This window comes from Eurytemora carolleeae, unplaced genomic scaffold (genome assembly GCF_000591075.1).
Source record: "Eurytemora carolleeae unplaced genomic scaffold, Eaff_2.0 scaffold125, whole genome shotgun sequence".
Classification (NCBI taxonomy): Eukaryota; Metazoa; Arthropoda; class Copepoda; order Calanoida; family Temoridae; genus Eurytemora; species Eurytemora carolleeae.
The window spans coordinates 286,489-308,501 of NW_019396104.1; the positions used below are offsets into that span (position 1 = coordinate 286,489).

The 22,013-nt window shown below is 32.1% G+C and overlaps 1 protein-coding gene across 1 annotated transcript; it reads right to left on the reverse strand.

Moving 5' to 3' along the window:
- Positions 1-2,496: 2,496 nt before the first annotated feature.
- On the reverse strand, positions 2,497-19,944 carry LOC111695031 (uncharacterized). The gene is made up of 15 exons (XM_023464173.1): positions 19,860-19,944; positions 18,447-18,558; positions 13,577-13,642; positions 12,902-12,945; positions 12,141-12,334; positions 11,124-11,230; positions 10,061-10,404; positions 8,559-9,723; positions 8,364-8,425; positions 6,954-7,027; positions 4,966-5,646; positions 4,600-4,676; positions 4,262-4,344; positions 4,057-4,114; positions 2,497-3,880 (listed from the first exon to the last, which is right to left on the reverse strand). Exons 1-15 carry the CDS (start codon positions 19,917-19,919, stop codon positions 3,735-3,737), a joined length of 3,273 nt encoding a protein of 1,090 aa, XP_023319941.1. The 5' UTR covers positions 19,920-19,944; the 3' UTR covers positions 2,497-3,734.
- Positions 19,945-22,013: the final 2,069 nt, after the last annotated feature.

Consider the following 22,013-nt stretch of genomic DNA (forward strand, 5'->3'; position numbering starts at 1 on the left):
TACATTACCGCCCATTGATAGTACACTGCAGTACAAAAGATGCGTACACCTCTGAAATAACTTTCCTTGCATTACATCCTGAATTATTTCCAGAATCTAAGTTTCCATATCTATCTATAAATTTGGCTTGTTTGTATGCAATAAACGTCAAAACGGCTGAACCGATCGGGCACCATTTTTTTGTGGGACATCACGTGACCACAGGGAAGGTTTATGAATGATCAAAATTTCAAATATTTGTTTCCATCAAAATTCGATCTTCATTAAATTTTTGAAAATTTTGAAAATCCACGAAATTTTTTGTGAAAATCCGGGAATTATTTTTGTTTTGTTTTACGATGCACACAAAGAGAACATGTTCACAATTAATTTAGAAGATGGGCGCGAAGCGCCCTATAAGGGTAGTTTTATAAATTAGACTAGAAAATATCTATGATTTATTTCAAGCATTTTAAACAAACAATTTCCCGCATTTCTAATTAAATCTGTATTGTAAAAACAAATGATATTAATTTTTTGATTTCTCAATGCTTTAATGATTTTTAAATTATAAAAGAACAGTTTGTATTTATTTTCTATTTTGTGAATATCTTTTTTTGTTTCATAAGTGCGTAAATACTTGAAAATTGACATTGATATTAATTTCGTTAATTGTCTCGGGATATGTTCGAAAATGCAATTAAGAATCATCAAAAACTAGTTCTCACACCTTATTATTAGTTTAAAATTGACATTTATTGTTTCAATAAATAGTTTCAGCCATTTTTTATAAATATATGTAATTTTGTTCTACTCGTCTTGGATTTAAAAATATATACTCCGAAAAAGATAACTTTAAAGACTTGGCCAAGTGCTAGTTTTGAAACTAATATTCCCTGAAATATCGACGACGAAAAATATAGTAAAAATTCTGCAGTAAACTAGTTGGATGTTTAGGAACATATTTCTTAAAAGAAATTGTCAATAAATAGAAGTTAGAATTAATTAATTCCTTTTCCATCATTATATTGAATTTCTTGTTTTCTATGAATTTGTTCACAGATTTCTTTAAATTCTTCAAATTCAATCCCCTGGACGACGTTGGGGGGGCTTTTCAATAATCTTCAGAAAATCTTTGTGATTAAAGAGAGATTATAGAAACAAATAATTGAATAAGATTACTTATTTTCGTTGATAAGAGTTAATATTTTCTCAACCTGTTCCTAAACAACTAATTAGTTTACTGTTCAATTTTGTGTACATTTTGTTGTTGTTATTTAATAAATAAAAAAAAATATGAAAACGTATCTACCCAAAAGTACGATTTTGAACGTCGACTTTGTGCTCAAACTCAGATCTTTAAAGAGTTTTATATGTTTCAAATTAATCCCAAAGAATTTGTCCACAACAATGCATACTCAGTTAATCTACCTTACATAGCCGGTCTGTCCCTTTAAAGGCTTTTTTAACCACATGCCTAGTCAAGGGTTTAAAGGGCACTGTTGTGAATCAGGGATATTTAAATATGTGCAAGGCTAAAATCACGCTTATCCCTTTAGGTAAAAAACAATGCAGCGAAAAAAAATTGAAAATTGTGTAAACTTTTTTCTTCCGTTCGAAGTTTAATTTCCCGTTTAACAGTGTAATGAATGATGTTAAGTTGATTTTTTACGCTGTCAGTATAGAATGTAGATCCGCAAAATTGCGGATCTAATTTTTTTAATGATCAAAAAAAAAATTTTAATGATTTTGCGTTTTATTAATATTTTGATATTTTGTACATTGCAAGCGACATTTCTGGTGCGATTTTGTGACGTCGTAGCTCCTAAAAAAATACACAGTAAAAAAGCACTTATTTCATCTTAAAATTAATCTTTCAAGGGGAGATTGGCACGTGTCCTGATGCCCCCCCCCCCCCCATCAGTTACGCAGTCTTGATAGTATATATGCTTACGTGTGCACCACCTGTCCAGCTGTGTCAATAATTTGACCGAAGAAAGAAGTTATCATCACATCATACAGGGTTGTAGTCCCGGGAAACATGACAGTTGGAAGAAGAAGATTTTCAAGAATGGTTGAATTACTTTGCGACACTCAACTTAAGATGTAAAATTCTTGAATTTATGATTAAGAAATACCCTTAGTCCTGGCATTTAAAAATGTGGTCTGTCTTTTTTTGTATTGTAAAGATTAGACATTTTGTGTATTATTTAATATATTGTATTCAGAGCAAAATTCTCCGCTAATATTGAAATCACAATAAAGGCAGACCACATTTTGAAATGCCAGGACTAGGGGTATTTCGTAATTAGTTCAAGAACTTGGATACGGGATGAGTTATAATGTCGTCGTCTTTATCGACGGTTTTATTAAGTTTTTGGTTTTTAATCTATTTTTGACAAAAAATTAGTTTAATTATCGCTAAGATGCAAATAAGAAATAACTAAAACATCTAACATAATTTTACCAAGATTTACATTTCCCGGACATTTAAATTAATAAGTTATTTCTTTCCCCTTCCTGTGAAAATTTTTATTTATTTTTATTTTACACACAGAGGGTTACATCAAGATCACATTTGATAAAAAAAATACATAATTGTAAACCATAAACTTCATTTGCTCCGTTGTAAGGTCGTCTTTGGCCAGAATTTTCTCCGCTGACCAAACCCAACATTTCTTGGCTCCGACAAAACATAAACGGCGTCAAACATTATATAAATCGCTAAGTGTAGCAACAAGGCGTATTTTCTGGGAGAATTTTTTTTTATATTTTTGAGAAATTAAACGTTTTAGTAAAAAAAATTGTAGCTTATCATTATTCATGTATAGTGAACACGTTTCAAAAAATTGTAAAGCTTAAAATCCGTAATTTCGCAGTAAAACAACAAATTTTTGTAACCAAACGGCGGATATCTATTTCATCGAAGTTTAAATGTTGTTTTATTCTTGATAACCAAACGCATCATTTTACCCCATTATCCTCAACAAATCTGCATATTTATAATATAAAACATTGTTAACATTTAAATATTCTATCGATCCATTATTGTTAACCGTACTTATTCACAGGATTGAAATATACCTTCTACGTGTGTTATCTTCTATGGATTTGTGGCGAATTTGAGAAGACCTCTGGGAACATGAAAACTTGAAAACTTGAAAACTTGAACTTGAAATCATGAAAACTTGAGAACTTTGAAAATTTAAAAACTTGAAAACTTGAAAATAAATCTACCTCTCTCCAGGGAAAACTACCTTGATCAAACGTTTCATTTCGAGACCCTCCCCCCCCCCTTCTTTAACTCAACAATAATATATCATTCAGTCTTCAGTGGTGTTTAAGCGGAGTCGGGTCAAAGTAAAGAAAGTATTGTATTTGTGGCCCACAAATTTTGTTTATTTAAAATTTTACTCTCTTATTTTTATTTTAGAATATTTCACAAAAATTTGAATTGATATTTCGATATAAAAATACCGAGATTTTTAATAGTCTATAATACTAATCCTGTTTAACTAAGGTTTTAACTTTAATAGCCAGAAACCCCTCAATTTAATTTTCACGCACAATTTCCTCCATTTTTTTGCAGCAACGATTCGCAAATGGATTTTGCAGAGAGGTCACAAGTGAAAACAATATTTCTTTATTTTAAACAGGAATCACTCTTGATCAGACAAAGTTTAAAGGGGTATCGTTGTAAATCGGACAGGCCCTCTATAAATGGAGGGTCACTCAAAACAACGTGTACATTCCCTTTAATATGCTGTAGAAAGGATGAATACAAGATTATCAGCCAGATCCAGAAGACAGTAACCAAAGAGTATTCCAACCCAACCTCCAAACTCCGAAACAAAATCCCAAATAGTATAAATATACTCAGATGTTGTAACCATCATGACACCTGGCAGACGGAATTTAATTAATTGGAGAGAGATCGCTGAACTATCTACCAATGGTTCAAATCCTGAATCACCGATTCAAAGTTAAAGATTTAAGAGGATTTGAATCGGTGATTCAGGATATAAACCGGAAAGGAGGTAGTTCAACGACCTCTCTCCAATTCATTAAATTCGGTTCCTGGCAGACGGATAGTTAGGTGAAGGTTGCAGCGAGTAGATGGGCATTCAACATTATCCTGAAAAGAAACTGATTACTCGACTCAAACTCCATTTTTTTGCTACACATTTTTGGTGTACACGAATAACCAAATTCTCAAATGATTACGGGCGGTAACTTTTCAATTTTAAATTTTTGAATTAAAAAAAATGTTTTAGATACTTACTGGTGTGTGGTAGGAATACAGCTTGAGATCGATTAAGGTTAGTTTGCAGGGAAGGAGGCAGGTTCCAGGGCTCACTTGAAACTCTTTAAAGGACTGTAAGCGTAATTTCATGTGACCTTCATTGAAAGCATTGCTCGATTCACAACGGTGCCTTTAAAAGCATTGTTCATGATAAAGTAAGAATTAGGTATAAATGTTTTAAACTGATTATTACTGCAGGGAAACTCAAAGGAATTATCAGAATTATATACTATTCAGATAAAGGTATTAAGGGAACCGCTTTTAAGCAGGCTTTCAATATTTGCATGGAGGGTCAGTTGAAATTATGCTAATTGTCCCTTTAAACGCAGTTTTGATCTCGTCTGAGATATTCTTCTCTTTAAGATTGCAAGTTGGTAGACCTGGATCAGCCATACTTAAATAAGATTTTAATATTATTGTGAAAACTGTTATGCAATAAAGGAACTATAAACACAGCAGAGTTCAAAGTTTTAATAATAAAAAATATTCCAAGATCAGATTGAAACAAAAAATTGAGATGAGGAGAGATACTCAGTTCCTTTTACTGTTCAAGAATTATGACAAAATAAAGCTTTGGTATTTTCTGAGAGTTATAGTGATTTTGGACCCCCCCACCCCCACATCAGTCGGAATATTTTTTATTGTAGAATAAAATGTTATTAAATAAAATAAATACAGTTTACCTTTCTAGCTTAAGATTGCATCCTGTCCTTGTCCTGTATTTATTAGAAACATATCTCTGTTTGCATATATCGAAGGATGAATTTAGCTGACAAGTATTTATATCTGGTAGGTTTATAATCTGCTGTACATCTAGTAGAGTAATAGTATTCCCCCAATAATAGTCATTGTTAACCTTGAACTCATAACCAGATCCAAACAATCCAGTTTCATGGATGTAGAGTATCATGTTTTCATCGTAAAAATGCCTCCCATAGGAGTGAACTATTCTTATTTCATCAGCTAAATTTAAACTAATGGTATTGCAAATATGCATTAAACCATTGTTAAACCAGTAAAAGTATGTCAGGTTTGATCTAAAAGCATCTGAATCATATTCATCAATGTATTCAGACTTGTTCAACGAATGAATTATCTTCACCAATGGCCGAACCCCGGGATCAGTTTCTCCAAGATCCACATCAAGCTTGCAGGCTGTTAAAGATAGATTGACTGATGATCTAAACTCTTGAAATTCTATGGAGGTTCCTTTTGGTTTAGAATTAACTTTACTAACGGATACAATGATTTGAACTGACATTAATACTGTTAGACCCATCAATATCAAGAAATATACTTGTCTTGATAACTTCACACTCCAGCGTTGTATCATGCTTTTGATATGTTTTCCAAGATGGAGCAAGCTAAAAGGTTTATTTTTATAATAATAATCATATAAAATGTCATTTGTAACTTAAAATGGGTTGTCATCGTAATTTTAAGTGATCTTAGCTTCATTTTATAGCATACATGAAACGACTTCCCAACGGGCCTTAGAAACATTTGTCTAAGAATTGCATTTTAAATTGATGTGAAAATCCCTATTTTTATTTATATCTACGCCATTGTGTTCCTAATATTCCTTTTTCGGCTTTCTCAACAGTTTAATTACATCTAATTTTCTCTCAGTCCTTTCAGACATTTTAGGATTTTAGGCCTTTTAAAGGATTCATAAAACTTAACGAAGTCTTATGAATTGCAAAATGTATTTATTTTTTGTAAAGCAAACTTTTAGAAAATGCAATTTCAAATGGACCTTCTGTAATTTTCAAAATCTTCCAAAATTCCAAACGAAACTGTTTGCTGATGCTTACATATGTTATGTTTTTTATCAAATAAAGAGAAATGTCAGCGTAATTTCAAGTAACCTTCCATGCAAAAATGACAATGCAAATTCACAACGGTAACCTTTAGAGCTTTTTTTGATTGAGTAGAAATTATATATTTATGCAATGTTTACAATTAACAAAAAAAAATTCAATTGTTCTACAAAAGTTACTTGCGCAGGAAAATATACAGGAATCTTTCAAAATTAACTTAAACCTAAAAAAACGACATTATCTTGCATATTATTGAACATATGAAGGTTTCAAGGGTTTGCACTTGAAATTACGTTTACAGCCAAAGAGAATAGAATATATATTAGAGTGGAATTTACTAGAAAAAAGTGTAAAACGGCCATTTTGTTGTACTGTTTCCATACTGCAGGTGTACTTCACATATTTGTGTTATATAACCTTTTGGGCCCTGGAACATTATTTTATAGAAAATCTAAAATTAATATTAAAAGAAAATCAAATTATGAAATAGGCTGGTTTTATAATTGACCAATGATCATTTCACATAGACTCTATGCCTTTCACTTTACAAACGATGATTTTTCGTTAAAACTATAAATCAAATGATGTTTTTATTCACCTAATTCATTTTATAAAGTTTCTTTAATAGCCTTAAAAATTTTTAAATTGAAATGGATAGTCTAGGGAACATACTATATTATTGTACTCTACTGCATATAATTTGTGAGCATTTACATGATTTGTACACTTTGAACTTCCTTTCAGGCTGAAAGGGACTAATAAAATTGATACCAAGGGATTTTCTAAATTCCACTCTACCATATATTCTATTCTCTTAGTTTAAAGCATTGACAATCTCTTGAATTATTTACCTATAACCTAATACTATTCCAACCCATCCTCCAACTTCTGATATAAATGCAACAACATCATACGAGAAGTAAACCTACACAAAAAAATTTCATAATGGTGTTACAATATTTTATAATTTAATTTTCATTTTAAAGGGACTGTAAGCATAATATCATATGACCCTCCATACAAAGATGACAATGCCCGATTCACAAGTTCGCTTGAAAGCTTTATCTGATCAGTAATGTGGAAGATATTGTCGTTTTTCTACGTTGAAAATGTTAATTCCAGGATGAAAATTCCTATATGCTTTACTAAAGGAGAAATACTCTAGTCCGTGATCAAAATTTTTATTCATTGATATCATTCTGGATTTGACAAAGTTTTTAAGGGTACCGTTGTTTATCGGGCATTGTCATATCTTAATGGAGGGTCACATGAAAATACGTTTGCAGCCTTTTAAGTACTTCTTGTTTACTCATATTTGCAACTTGACCTATTCAAATACCACAGCTGTCGGATTTACTATTTTTTATTGGTTTTGATGAGAAGTTTAAATGTTTATGTTTTGTTTTAACATGGTATACGTTGTTTGAATGTTGTATTGTTCAGATCATGTGTTTCAGGTGTATTTGGTTGTTAAATTTGGTTGTTATATTTAGTTGTTATATTTGGTTGCTATATTTGGTTGTTATATTTGGTTGTTATATTTGGTTGTAATATTTGGTTGTTATATTTGGTTGTTATATTTGGTCGTTATATTTGGTTGTTATATTTGGTTGTTATATTGAGTTGCAATATTTCGTTGTTATATTTGGTTGTTATATTTGGTTGTTATATTTGGTCTTTTTTCTGGGTTTCATGTAATGATTCATTTAAAAAAAAATTCTGATTTGATATGTTCAATTTTTGATTTATTTATGTTGAATATGCTCAAAATCTTTTTTGAGATGTATTTACCTAAACAATTGTTTTAAACAAAAATCCCAGGAAAACTTGAGGTTCCTTAGTCCTTGGAGTAGATAGTGGTCGGCGTTTATATCAACACGATGAGAACAATTTTCCTATTTCAGTTTTGATTTCTAACAAGCTTTTTCAAAAATGAAAGGAAACTGAGTTTTTGCCATAAACAGTGATTGTTCAACCCCTTTGTCGTAGACTTTTAACATTACTGACTATGAATTTGTTAGATCAACTAAGTTTGAAATATAAAGGTTTACATCATTAGGCTGCAAAGATATAGGAATTAGAAAATTTGAGTTTATGGCAAAAACTCAGTTCCTTCATAAGTAAACAAATAATAAAAGTTTCTCTTTGTTTCCATGTTTATTTGTATCCATGCTGTTTAAAAGCTTGGTAGAAATCAAAATTGAAAACGAAAGTCATCTTCATTGTATTGATATATACGACGACGACTGTATGTTCATTACCTGATCAACAACTGCAAAATCAGGAAAATGAAGATTGAAGTCAAGAGAAATATTTTTATAATCTGAAAATAATATTTTTTAAATTTGAAATGCAAAAAGGAATGTTTCTGCGATTTTTTTATAAAACGTTTTTTCTTCCGATTTTGTATATCTTTTTATTGATAAAGAAATAAAAAGTTAAAAGCAAAAACTTACTTGTGGAGGGCTTATGATATGTGTCAGTATTTCTCTGAGTTTCTGTACGTTTCTTTGAACGTTCTTGGATATACTTGATGTTAAGTCTATTTATGGGAAATTCGCATATAGCAGTGCTCGCATGAGATGATAAAAGTCGTCCCAATCCTTTGAATTTATTCTGTTCTAATCCGAATGTATATGTTGTACCTTCATTAGGATTAAGAATGCTATTGCTTACATTTTCTTTACCACTGACAAGAGACAAGATACATTTATCGTATGTGAATATATCAGAGTAAGGAGTATTGATAATATCAGTTAAGTTCAATACTTTCATCTTGAAAAAGGTAGATGACGAGAATAATATTATATCCTTTAGGTTTACAATTTGAACATAGGACGGGTTCATTATACTAAACCCCTGTCTGGAGTCAGAATGCAATAACTGTCCAGTAATATGAAGATAGCAAACCAGCTCTTTTCTAGCTCGAACTTCTATTCGATCAATTGAATTTTTATAGTGAAGGTCTAGAGTATGACAAGTTTCAATAAAAGTTCCCTTAATCGGAATATTTATGGATTGGTCTGAAAAGTGTGTAGTTAAATTGATTTCAGCATCAAAGATGGTTTTTCGTTCACCATTTTTAAACCAAATTTCCATTTTTCTAATCTTATTTTGTAGCTTTGTGTTTTGATTCCAGAATGATGCATTATCACCAATATATCTCTCTAAAATATCTCCAGGCTTATTCACCTCATTAGTGTAAACATTCTCCAGAGAGCAGAGAGAAAGACTTAGGTTGTTGATTCTTGGTTCAATGTTTATTTTCGAACCGGTTTTTTTATCTACTAACTTTAAACAACAATAAATTGTTATCATGCCTATCATAACACTAGCAACCAAAAGTGATATCCGGAGAGTTAATGCACTTAACCGTTTTGGAAGTTTCAGGGTCTCCAGGAGAACTTTGATGAAGCTAACTATTGAAAGTCCTAGGAAAAGACCTGTCCACCCTCCGACATCAGCAATGAACGAAACAAAAGAATAACTCTGGCGAAGCTGAGAAATAATGACTTCTTGTTGAATGGTGAAGTAGTAAGCCCTCGTTGTTGTTCTAACCGGTAGACTGTTAACTTTCATATAAAGTTTATCTACTGGAGTCTTGATAATATCAACATGAACCTGCGTGTAGAGATGGGCTTCGTTTTTGTGAACGAACCAAATTTCTGACAACGAATGAAATTTTTCATGAATGATGTTGCGTTTTTTACTGAACAAACAAATTTTCCGACAGCGTTTGAAAAAAAACTATCGTTTTTTACTGAACTTGCAATTTTTTTCGAACAAAGTAAAAAAGATATTGTTTAACAATTTTACTGAACGAACGATTTTACCAAACGATTGTTCAGTGAGAAAACGATCATTTTGAGAACGAACAAAACAAAAAATTTTTCATGATTAAAAAAAACGAAAAAGGTCCTTCAAGAACGATGAACAAACAAAATGCGCCAATCTCTACCTGTGTGCAAGGATTTTCGCATGATCTACCACTGGACTGAAAAATTTGGATTGCTTCCTGACTTTCTTGGAAATTTTTGCACACACTAAAATTGCCTGCCAATTCATTAATTGTCATGAAAAAAGGGATACACTTGGTCCCAAACTGTTTTAAAGTATCTTTGAACACACAAGAGTCAAAGTTTGAACCGTTTTTAGAACATTTTAAGGCCCTTGATGAAGCCAGGTTGACCACTGAAACCTGAACATGCATATTATAATGTTCTGACGCAACTAATTCTTCCAGATCATTGCGTAAATAACTCTGAAGAAGTTCTCCATCATTGTGAATAAAAACATACACATCTAAAAGAATAAATTGTTAAGGATTAGTTTAAAGAAACAATTATTTTTGTGACAGGTGGACTGTGAGTAGGGTTTCCAGCGGAATGGAAATGCGCTAATTCTGCGCATACATTGCGAATAAAGGTGTGCAAATATTGCACGAAAAAATGTGCGAAAATAATTGCTCAAATTGCAAGGGGGATATGACGAAAATTCAGAGTGAAAACTGCACTCAGGAAAAAGTAATTGTTAGGTGGAGATGGTTGCATTAGGCTTTTTTTATTTCGTTCGTTCAGTGTTCGTCATGACTCATTTCGGCTTTATTTCAATCATTCAAAAAATTTATTTTGTTCGGTCATCGTTCATGAACGACCCATTTGGTTTTTTATCAATCGTTTAAAAATAAATTTATGTGGTTTGTTCTAAAATTTATCTTACATTTTTCATCTCTTTCGGTTATTTGTTGACTGAAGATTGTTCGGTAACATCATTTGTTAAGTAAAAACGTACGTTCAATAAAATCATTCGTTGAGTAAAAATATGAGCCTTTTACCAAACATCTCTAGCTTTATTCATGGATTAATGAGAAATTATCAATATATAGTTATAACGTAATAAAACTTCTAATCCGTTTTTTCGCGAAAGTTTGCTTTCGTTGGAAACCCTAGTTTTCAGTCATGACATGATTTTCTGCAGTTCCAAAGCAAATAAGGAATCACTCTAATTTCAGAATAAAAAACCTGGTATAAATGAAGAATGAAGTCTGAATCTTGATAAGTTGGCAATATTTTTGGTCCAAGTGTGACAAAGAAATGTGAAGTTGTTAACATAAGGGAACATATTCATCCTAGGATAGAAAAATAAATCAAACAAAAATTTTGATTGTTCTGAAATAAATTGTGATATGTCTGGGTCTTCTTAGTTACATTTTTGCACAAAAAGTGCAATTTAATTTCACAGCAGCTGAACTTGAATTAATCTGGCCTTTACAGCCAGATGACCAGCAAAAACCAAGAAATTTAGGCCAAAAATGCTTGAGTGGTTTGTGAAAGTTATAAAGCTTTTAATTTTAAAAAATCGGCGTCAAATATTATAGAAATCCAAAATATAGAAATCGCTAAGTAATGAGTATAGCAACAAGGCATATTTTCTGGGAGAACTTTTTTTAATATTTTTGTAAATTATTTCTTTTTTTTAACATACCCTATAGACAGTACACTATGCAACTAAATGGATTATTACGTACATATGTACTGCTCTCTAAGGTCTCCCCAGATTTATTATGTACTGACAACATAAATGAATGATTATATGGTTACAAAAAATTGCGTGTTGCTATTGAAAAAAAACTATTTTATGAAAATGATATGTACTGTTTTATTCTTACAAAAAAAAGATTCTCAAAAATATATAAAAAAAAAGTTCTCTAGTAATGCTAATATGATTTCATAAAATTCTGTGTTACCATTTAAAAAAAAGGATTTTATGAAAATTATATCTACTTTACACTATTTATTTAATTTCTCAAAAATATAAAAAAAATTTCTCCCGGAAAATACGCCTTGTTGCTATACCTAGGGATTTATATAAAGTTTGACGTCAAAAAAATCTTTGAGAATTTGCTTGCAAACAATATTTTCTGTTTATGTTTATGGCACAATAATATTGTTAAGTAAATGCGGCAATCTTCTCAGCTACCTAGCTCAAGTTAATTAATCATTCCAATATGTTTTGGGGACTGTGTCAGTGTAAATGACCTAAATTCTTTGCTGATATTTGGACTGGTGTCGAAGATTGGGTCCCACTTGGAATCAGATTTCAAAACATCTAATCCTCGGAGTAGTCTATCTATCCTGTAAGGGATATTGGAGCTATCCAGCATGTCCAAGAAAGATACATCATATGTTGAATATGGAGGTATAGTCCCATCAATCCAATTACAGCTAATATCCTCCAAATATTTTGATTTGGTTAGTTTTAAAAGAGCAAATATTTTTATTATATATACAGCCATTTTTTTACAAAGTTGATTTAAAAGATATATGTAAATATATATTTTTTTAATTTGATATAGCATTAAAAGCAACTTTTTAAAAAGCAGAATTTCTGGGAGAATTGTTATTGAGACGATAAGTTTTTAGAAAAAGTAAACTTTTTTTAATAAATCTTATTGTGTATATAGAATTTTAGTTTAAATCATTTTTTAAAGTAATATTGATTTGATCACTATAATTCTTATTTTGAAACGAAAATTCGTTTTTCATTCATTTGAAATCAAGAGTGAAAATTACTTTGCTATATTTCGAGTGTTGGTTTTTTTCTTCTTTGTAATTAACAATCGATTTATTTGAAATGTAAAGTTGATACAAGTCATTATTTATTTAAAATTAAGAGGCGTACACGGGGCGAGGGCTCCGCGGGCGGGATCAGGCCCAAGTCCCACCTCACCTCCCATGGAAAGAAAAAAACTAAACCGGACCCTGTGATAAATTCCTGTGTACGTCCCTGATCTACTTACCTCACTGGTGTAGAAGTCAAACATAGATGCAACCCCAAACTTTTCTAAAGTTCATGAGAAATATAAAAAATTGAGATTATGGAAAAGGACTATTTTCTCAGTTCTGGCAGAAATACTTCTATGGTTAAGATCTGTATCTGTATCTGTATCTGTATCTGTATCTGTAAGAAACTGTATTCAAGATACAGTGTGTTAAAAATATCTTAAACTTTATCCTAACCTGTTTCAAAAACCCTTAGCTTTGACAATTCTAGTTAATTAATTTCTTGATTTTAATTTTATAAATATTTTGTTTTGATAGACACAAGGCAAGGCAAACAGTTTACCGAAAGTCCAAAAAGAGGACTTAGTTAACCAAACAGAAGTAATAAGGACGAAATATGATTAAAGGAAAGCTAAGTTAGCCGAGCGATATTTTCAATTCTAAAATTCAAACAAAGTTTTCGTTAAATCAAACTGGCTGTTTTACCAGGGAACCAAATTTATTGAATTCGAACTGTCTACCATTGATTCAAATTTGAATCTCCAATGCAAATCTTTCCTTAATCTTTAATTTGAATCGGTGATTAAAGTTTAAACCGGCAGTAAGTAGTTCACCAACGTGGCTCAAATTCATTTGATACGGTCGATCCCAGGCCGTGTTCACAATGATTTCTTCTATCAGTTGAAACAAACCTGTCTCTGAGCAATCTCCGACTTTGAATCTTCTGCACACAGACAGACGGAGATCAGGAGCACCCTCTGAACAAATCAGGTGGAAACTTTTGTGTTTGAGTTGGAAACTTTTGTGTTTGAGTTGGAAACTTTTGTGTTTGAGTTGGAAACTTTTGTGTTGGAAGAGATTAAGGATGAGGGGGAAATATTGTTTGCAAAATTATAACTTTTATTTTTAGAGAATAAGTGTAATGAGGTTGGTACTTTTATATAGGATTTAGAAACTAGAGAATAAGTGTAATGAGGTTGGTACTTTTATATGTGATTTAGAAACTTTTAATATAAAGCGATAGGGATAAGTGTAATGAGGTTGGTACTTTTATATAGGATTTAGAAACTTTTAGTATAAAGCGATATGGATAAGTGTAATGAGGTTGGTACTTTTATATAGAATTTAGAAACTTTTAATATAAAGCGATAGGGATAAGTGTAATGAGGTTGGTACTTTTATATGTGATTTAGAAACTTTTAGTATAAAGCGATATGGATAAGTTTAATGAGGTTGGTACTTTTATATGTGATTTAGAAACTTTTAATATAAAGCGATATGGATAAGTGTAATGAGGTTGGTACTTTTATATAGGATTTAGAAACTTTTAATATAAAGCGATATGGATAAGTGTAATGAGGTTGGTACTTTTATGTTTTATTTAGAAACTTTGTGTGTAATCCGTGGAAACCAGCAATCTATATATATGTAATTTTTTACAATATTTCATTTTACTAAAATATGCTTTGACACTTTTGAAGCTATTATGGGATAAATTTTATTCGTTTTTTTTTGATTAATTCTTAGACCAGCAGAATCTGTCGGACCACATTAGATACGAATTAGACCAGCAGACCAGCAGAATCTGTCGGACCACATTAGATACGAATTTGGAATTTCTGATGGGTAAAAGTTCGACCTATTTTTGGGAACGAAAAAGGTTACAATTCATAAAACTCTGCAAACCCTAGTTTTATTATGATTACGATAAAACTGCAGTTTTCTTAATTTTGTTATGTGACACCATGTTTTAAGCCTTTGTTAAGTGTCTTTCCAAACAAGCTAGTGTAATAATGATGATTGTCTTCAAATACAAGCCAGATCAATCAATTGCACCCATGGTTTAGGGTTTATGCAAATATTTCTCTCTAGAGTTCTCGTTTTAGTACCGATTAGGGATGTTAACGTTTTCATTTTTCAGAAAAACGATCGTTTCGTTATGAAAACGACGTCGACAAATCGAAAACGAAACGTTCGTTTTTAAAAACGATCGTTTTTTTAAAAAAAGTTCGTTTTTTAAAAATGGTCGTTTTTAAACGATCGTTTTTCAAAACGATCGTTTTTATAAAATTCGTTGTTTCGTTAACGATCGTTAACGACGACCCTTCGTTAACGATCTTTAACGACGGACCTTCGTTAAAGATCGTTAACGACGACCCTTCGTTAGCGATCGTAAACCACAACCTTCGTTAACGATCGTTAACGACGACCCTTCGTTAACGATCGTTAACGACAACCCTTCATTAACGATCGTTAACGACGACCCCTTCGTTAACGAAGAGAGGAAACCGACCTGAAGGGCATCTGTACTTATCATTGAGTAGTTTTTAAGAAAATATCAAGGAGTTTTAACTCCGATCGTTAACGACGACCCTTCGTTAACGATCGTTAACGACGACCCTTCGTTAACGATCGTTAACATAATTGTCAATAAAATATTTTTTCAAAAACGATCGTTTTTTTTAAAACAATCGTATAAAAAACGGTCGCAAATCGTTTTAATAAAAACGATCGTTTTCTAAAAGTTCAAAACGAGTGGGTCGTTTTTAAAAACGATCGTTTTTTTCCGAAAACGAAACAATCGTTTACAAAAACGATTAACAACCCTAGTACCGATCCATTTAATTACCTCTTTATACATATCTCTCAGATTATAAATAAATTGGGATCGATCAGTTTCATAGTTTATTTATTAAATACATCTGTGACGTTATTCATGTTTTCAAAAGTTCCTTTAGATATTCAGCTGCTACAGTTCAGGATCTGCCTAAGCTGCTTCCTCTATTACTCTATCTTGTTCAGCTGCTTTCAGAGTCTCCGTTATCCTGGGGTGCTCTGATTGTGTCTTCAGCTGCTACTCTAACTACTAGAGCTGCTCTTTGAGTCTTCATCATGTTAGCCGTTCTTACAATCTGAGCTGCTCCCAGAGCTATTCCCAGAGTCTCTTCTATGTTAGCCTTACTCTTAGTTCGAGCTGCTCCTAGAGTCTCTGCTATGTTATCATCATTGTTATTATCATCGTCATTATCATTATTATCATCATTATTATTATCATTGTTATCATAATTGTTATCATCATTGTTAATCATTGTTATCATCATTGTTATCCTTATTGCTATCCTCATTGTTCTATGATGGGCATGTGGAGAGCTGTCTGTAAAGAGCAGCATCTTATGCATCAAGATCATCTTGTTCTTCTATAATGGATATGTGGAGAGTTCATCTCCTATATCAAGATCATCTTGTTCTTCTATAATGGATATGTGGAGAGTTGTCTGTAAAGAGCAGCGTCTCCTATATCAAGATCATCTTGTTCTTCTATAATGGATATGTGGAGAGTTGTCTGTAAAGAGCAGCATCTTCTATATCAAGATTATATTGTTCTTCTATAATGGATATGTGGAGAGCTGTCTGTAAAGAGCATCGTCTCCTTTGTATCATTAAAGACTTGCTCCCTTTAGCATGGAGTCTGACAAATTTAGGGAAAATGATACTTTACTTGGATTTAAACTTGGTGTTAAAATAATGAACGATGGATGGTTTTATAGTGAGATTTATTCAATTTTAGGGGGTTTAAAATTCTTCTAATAGATGGTAGTAGCTAATTGTTGGCAAGGAGAGGCATGAAAGAGGATAGGAGTGATTTCATTCGATGGGTTGTGTCAGACTGAAGATTTCAACGCTCCGTCCGTCCTTTTCTCTTTATCCAGCCCGGTACGAGTCTAGACATCGTACTTTAGCTCCGGGTCATACTTAGAACTGCTAGATGAGACTTTTGTATTTTCACGAACCCTTTTTGACCCCTATAGTTTCTGAGTTCTTTTAGATAAAAAAGGGAGGGCTCAAAACATAAATTAAAAGTACTATTCACTTAATATCTTAATAAAATACATGTTATCTCAAAATAAACAGTTCACAACACTAATAACATTTTATATTTAGTTACACGAGAAAAGAGTCTGAATAGAAAAAGGATAAACAAAGGACAACAAGGATATATATCTACAAGGAGGAATCATGAAGATCCGAAGAACTATTAAATCAGGAATGAAAGATAGGAGGAAAGAGGAATGATAGATCTAGTATAAAGAAGAAGGGAAGAAGGAGTAAAGAGGAATCTATTATAAACATGCAATCCTACATTAGATCTTAAACTAAATATACTTTTCACTAATTCATTCTTATCTTGTTTTGTAAGGATGAGATAGAAAGAACAGATGTTTGTGTGAGTGTTTAGTGTGTGTCTGTGCAGTTTTAGTGTGAACCTAGAATTGAGGGTGCTTAGTGTCCCTTAAGAATCAATATCTCATTTTCTTTATTTGGTTGGAATGGAAGATTCCCTTAAAAACTAGAAATTAACATAAACTTGTAATGACGACATTTACAAAAAGTACTATTCATGCATTTCACCTTTATCAAGTTTAGCTTCTGCTCCTGGAGTCCTAAGTCTGACTGGAACTTCTAGCTGCTCACGATACATAAAGAGCTGTCTGTAAAAGATCCAGTATCAGGTTTAGACGGCATCTGATATCTTGAATATCTTAGTTCTGCTCTGCATCCAGAATATTCCGGTGGGTAGTTTAGACAGGCTGGTACGAGATCAATTGGTTCAGTTATAAAAGCTACAGAATATGAATCCCATGATGAGATCTACAGATGAGTATGGTCGAATCTTTTAATGAGATCTACAGATGAGTATGGTGAGATCTCTTGATTTCTCCGTCACGTCTGGAGGACGATAGATCCAGTCCTCGTAGATCCTCAAGATCTCTTCTACACCTGGTGACATTGGTCTATATTGGTATTCTGGCTGCTCCATATCTTGGGTGTGTCCATTGAGAGAAGATGGAGCTTCTACATGTCCTAGTTCCTATGTGTCCTGGATATCCTAGAAGTCCTAGTTGCTCTGACCTCGAGTGTTATTATTACTGGAACTAACTCAAGAACATAGAGCTTCTGCTATAAACACCTCAGCTGCTCCAAGGCCCCAGTAACTCTGTTTATAGCTCCAACTGGAGAATAAAGAGCGTCCTCTGATATCCTTAGTGATGCTTAGGATTCTGAGGTTGTGTATACATGTTGAAGGATGGGAAGGAGGCTGGCGTCCTCCATAGTCCTCTAGTAGTCCTGGTAGAATAGACCATCCTGAGAACTGTCCATGAAGTACAAGTCCCCAGGCCTTAATGGGATGAACGGAGCTCAGCTCTAACGTCTATCCTGTATAAGATCCTGGAGCGTACTGCTCCTATTCTCCAGGTTCTCTACTTGCAGCTTAGATTCAGACAAAGGTTTAAGGGGTTTTAGTATCTTGTTATATTCTAAATACTACACCATGCTTTAAGTACTACACTAGAATCATTTACAGATTATTTTTGCAAACATTTTTGTCTAAGTTCAACAAAGCTTTTTTTGAATAATAAATCGTTCTATACATAAAGTTAAGAATCATTCGGCCAAAAAAATTTATGACAAAATTGAAATTATGAAAAATTTACAGTTAATACATGTAATGGAGTAGAAAATATCTAAAAACGATGCCCAAAATGACAAGCATGTTCCTACCTTGTATGGATGTAAGTGTCTCGTGCATAGATTCAGGAACAGCAAGAAACTTTAAACTGGCGTTATAGGACTTCCAACCAGTTAACCCAATACTTAGACCAACAACAACAATCTTTAACAGATAATCATTTTAATATATACTTGCTTGTCTGTTTGTATGTTTTTTTTTGTATCCAATTAACGTCAAAACAGCTGAACCGATTGGGTCCAAATTTTGTGAAGGACCTCACAAGTACTCAGGGAACAAGGGATTTAATCCGTCGTCTTTGCAATAAGGACAGAGATCAGGGACCAAAGGGAATCGGTGTTATAGGTATAGAAATCTAAAATTTTAAAAAGATTGAATCACAGAATCGCAGAAAATTTGCCAAATTGTAATAAGAAAATTCGCAATTTTCAGATCTGGTATAATTTTTACGTAAAAATTGTTTTTCAATGGTTCTTAAGGTTGCAACTGAACATCGTATGTTTAGTACTTTAGAATATACTAAGAAGAAAGGAACTAGAGAATTTAAATAACTTTTCCTTAAAAATTAGACCAGAACTAAAATGGCGAATTTTTTTATTTAAATTTTGCGAAGTTTCTGTGATTCTGTTATTCAATATTTTTAAGTTTTAGATTTAAAGTTACAAATTTTCAAAAAATAATGAAAAAAAATTGTGTACAACTATGTGCTTTTTCGGGATTCTAGATCCTGGAAATCGTTGGGGAAGTAAACACTTAAAACTTCCCAGGAAATTAGGTGTAAATAATGTAAATAGGTTGTAAATCATTAAAACTTTAACTTATGGTTGGAGCGAAAATCAGTAAACTGTTAAATTATTCTAAATGTGACTTGTGTATTAGGAATGGTCTTTGAATGATATTTAAAAATAAAAGTATGATGAAATCCTACTGGTTCTCCAATCTGAAACCTGCACATAGACTATGTATATACAGAGTTACCCACAATAGATGAGACTGTAAAGACGACCTGCAATTCATTAAATTTGACAATTCCAAGGCTAAATTAAGTATTCCGCCACGAATATAGTCTTTCATGGCCTATTTTTTGATTGAACGAAACAAATTTACAGTTGCAGGGAATCTTTAAAGTGAACGGTCCCTTTAATATGAGGAAACCTCATAACAGACAGTGTTCATTCCGTAAAGTCATCCTTAAAGTCTCATCCTTTATACTGTGGGTAACCCTGTAATATAAAACACACAAAGTTTTATTTTAAACTCAAGCTATGGCATTAAATAGTCCAATGAACATGAGTCATAGCAATTGTGCTGTGCATACAGACCCATTTCAGTGAATAAGTGATTAAAGAAGTTATTAGAAAAATTATTTGCTTTGAAATAACATCAAATACACTATTGCTTTAATTTCGTTTTTCTTTTTCAAAGTTACATGATTCTCACTCTACCTTGACAGTAGTGAACAGTTTAAAAGAGAATAAAGGCTTGGTATCTTCTTCTTTCTTCATATTTCAGCTTAATGCCCTCACAAATTATTTTGGTAAAGCCTCTAAAGTCAAGTGAATATGATCAAAGATTTTATATTACTAAAGGGAGTGTTCGCGAAAAATGAAAGGGGGTATAGGCTTAATGCGATAAAAAAGCGCTTTTGATCGCTACTAATCTTACTTCTATCTGTTGCGTCTATAAGGAGAAAATTGTTAAAAACGACAAATACCGAAGAACGTAGTGTCCATACAAATTCAGAAAGATGCAACATTCAACTCGGATCGTAAACAAATCAATTGAATTCCAAACAAAACATTCAGATATTTCAAGCAAGCGTCATCGATTATTTTTTCGACGCATTCGTAAATAGTTAATATTTCATAATATTTTGTATTTTTCATGATCTGAGAGTTACTTTTGAAAACATTTATTCCTGTTTCGAGGATTTTTGAAAATGAAGACGACACTTTCATATTTTTCAGTAATGTTCGAAAATCCAGCGCCAGCGAAAATTATTGAAAAAAAATCAAAAATATTATGAAGTATTAACTATATACGAATTGATCGAAAAATAATCGATGACTACTGTTTTTAATATCTGAATGATTTGTTTGGAATTAAATTGATTTGTTTACGAACCGAGTTAAATGTTGCATCTTTCTGAATTTGTATGGACACTACGTTCTTCGGTATTAGTCGTTTTTAACAATTTTCTCCTTATAGACGCAACAGATAGAAGTAAGATTAGAAGCGATCAAAAGCGCTTTTTTATCGCATTAAGCCTATACCCCCTTTCATTTTTCGCGAACACTCCCTTTAAGTATCGAAAGAAAGTGAACTCTGAGTTTGAAATATTCAAGATTTACGAAATCTATAATGCAGAGATTGAGGATCACGAAATTAGATATTCCGGCGAGTAATAACTAATTCGTTTCTTTGTTTTTATATTATTGCGATTATTATGTGTGATATAGTTAAAACATTTATTAAGTAAATGTAAAAAAACGTTTATAAATATAAATTATGTTTATTATGTTATTAAATTAAAACTAACTATAAATTCACACTAGTTCTGGACACTTAAAATCATTAACAAAATTACAATTTTCTATTCATAATTTAGCTTTCCAAGTTTTGTGAAAAAGGGTGTCCTAAAAATATTTCAAATAAGAAATATTTAAAAAATGTATATTTTTTGTGCATAAAATTTTATTCTTGCTTGCAGAATATTATAGCCCTTTTCAATAATATTTTCTTATTTGGCCTAACTTAATAATTTCATTCATTTAATTAACAGTAGATAGGCTCCATGCCCAGTGCCCACGAAAGTTTGCCAGAGAATGAAGAACTCAAAATTTTGAGAAATGTTTCAATTTTTTTGGCGGATTTTTGGGAAAAAATTGTTGAAAATAAGGATTAAGATCAAGTTGAAAATCTTATGGCAAATGATGATTGATGGCAAAATTGTTTATTGCAACTGAGGATTGATAGGAAGTTGGCCTGTTAGCAAGTGAGGCTTGAAAGTAAATGTGTCGATAGAAGTTGAGACTGGATAGCAAATGAGGCTTGATAGCAAATGAGGCTTGATAGCAAATGAATGTGATCACAACTAAGTTGATAGTAAATGAGTTTGATAGCAAATGTTTGGATAGCACTGGAGGCTGATAGCAACTGATTTTGATTGCAAGTGAGTGGATAGAAAGTGAGTTGATAGCAAATGTTTGGATAGCACTGGAGGCTGATAGCAACTGATTTTGATTGCAAGTGAGTGGATAGAAAGTGAGTTGATAGCAAATGATCGTGCTCCGAATCCAATACTTTGACCAAAGATATTGACCAAAACGATTTTTCAATACATTTAATCAAAATGATTTTACCCATTGTTTTCAGAAATTGTTAATCTTGCCAAAGAAATCATATGGTTGATGTCGTTGGCAAGAGTAGACTTTTTGCATAATATAATAAAATCAAACTTATAGAGAACTCAATTTTGAAAAGATTAAATCGGTAGTTTACAAAATTGGAATATCTTTTAATCTAACGGAGTATTTCTATTTATAATTTAGAAGTGGGAATGTTCATAATTTTTCTGAGACACTCTTTGGACAATACAC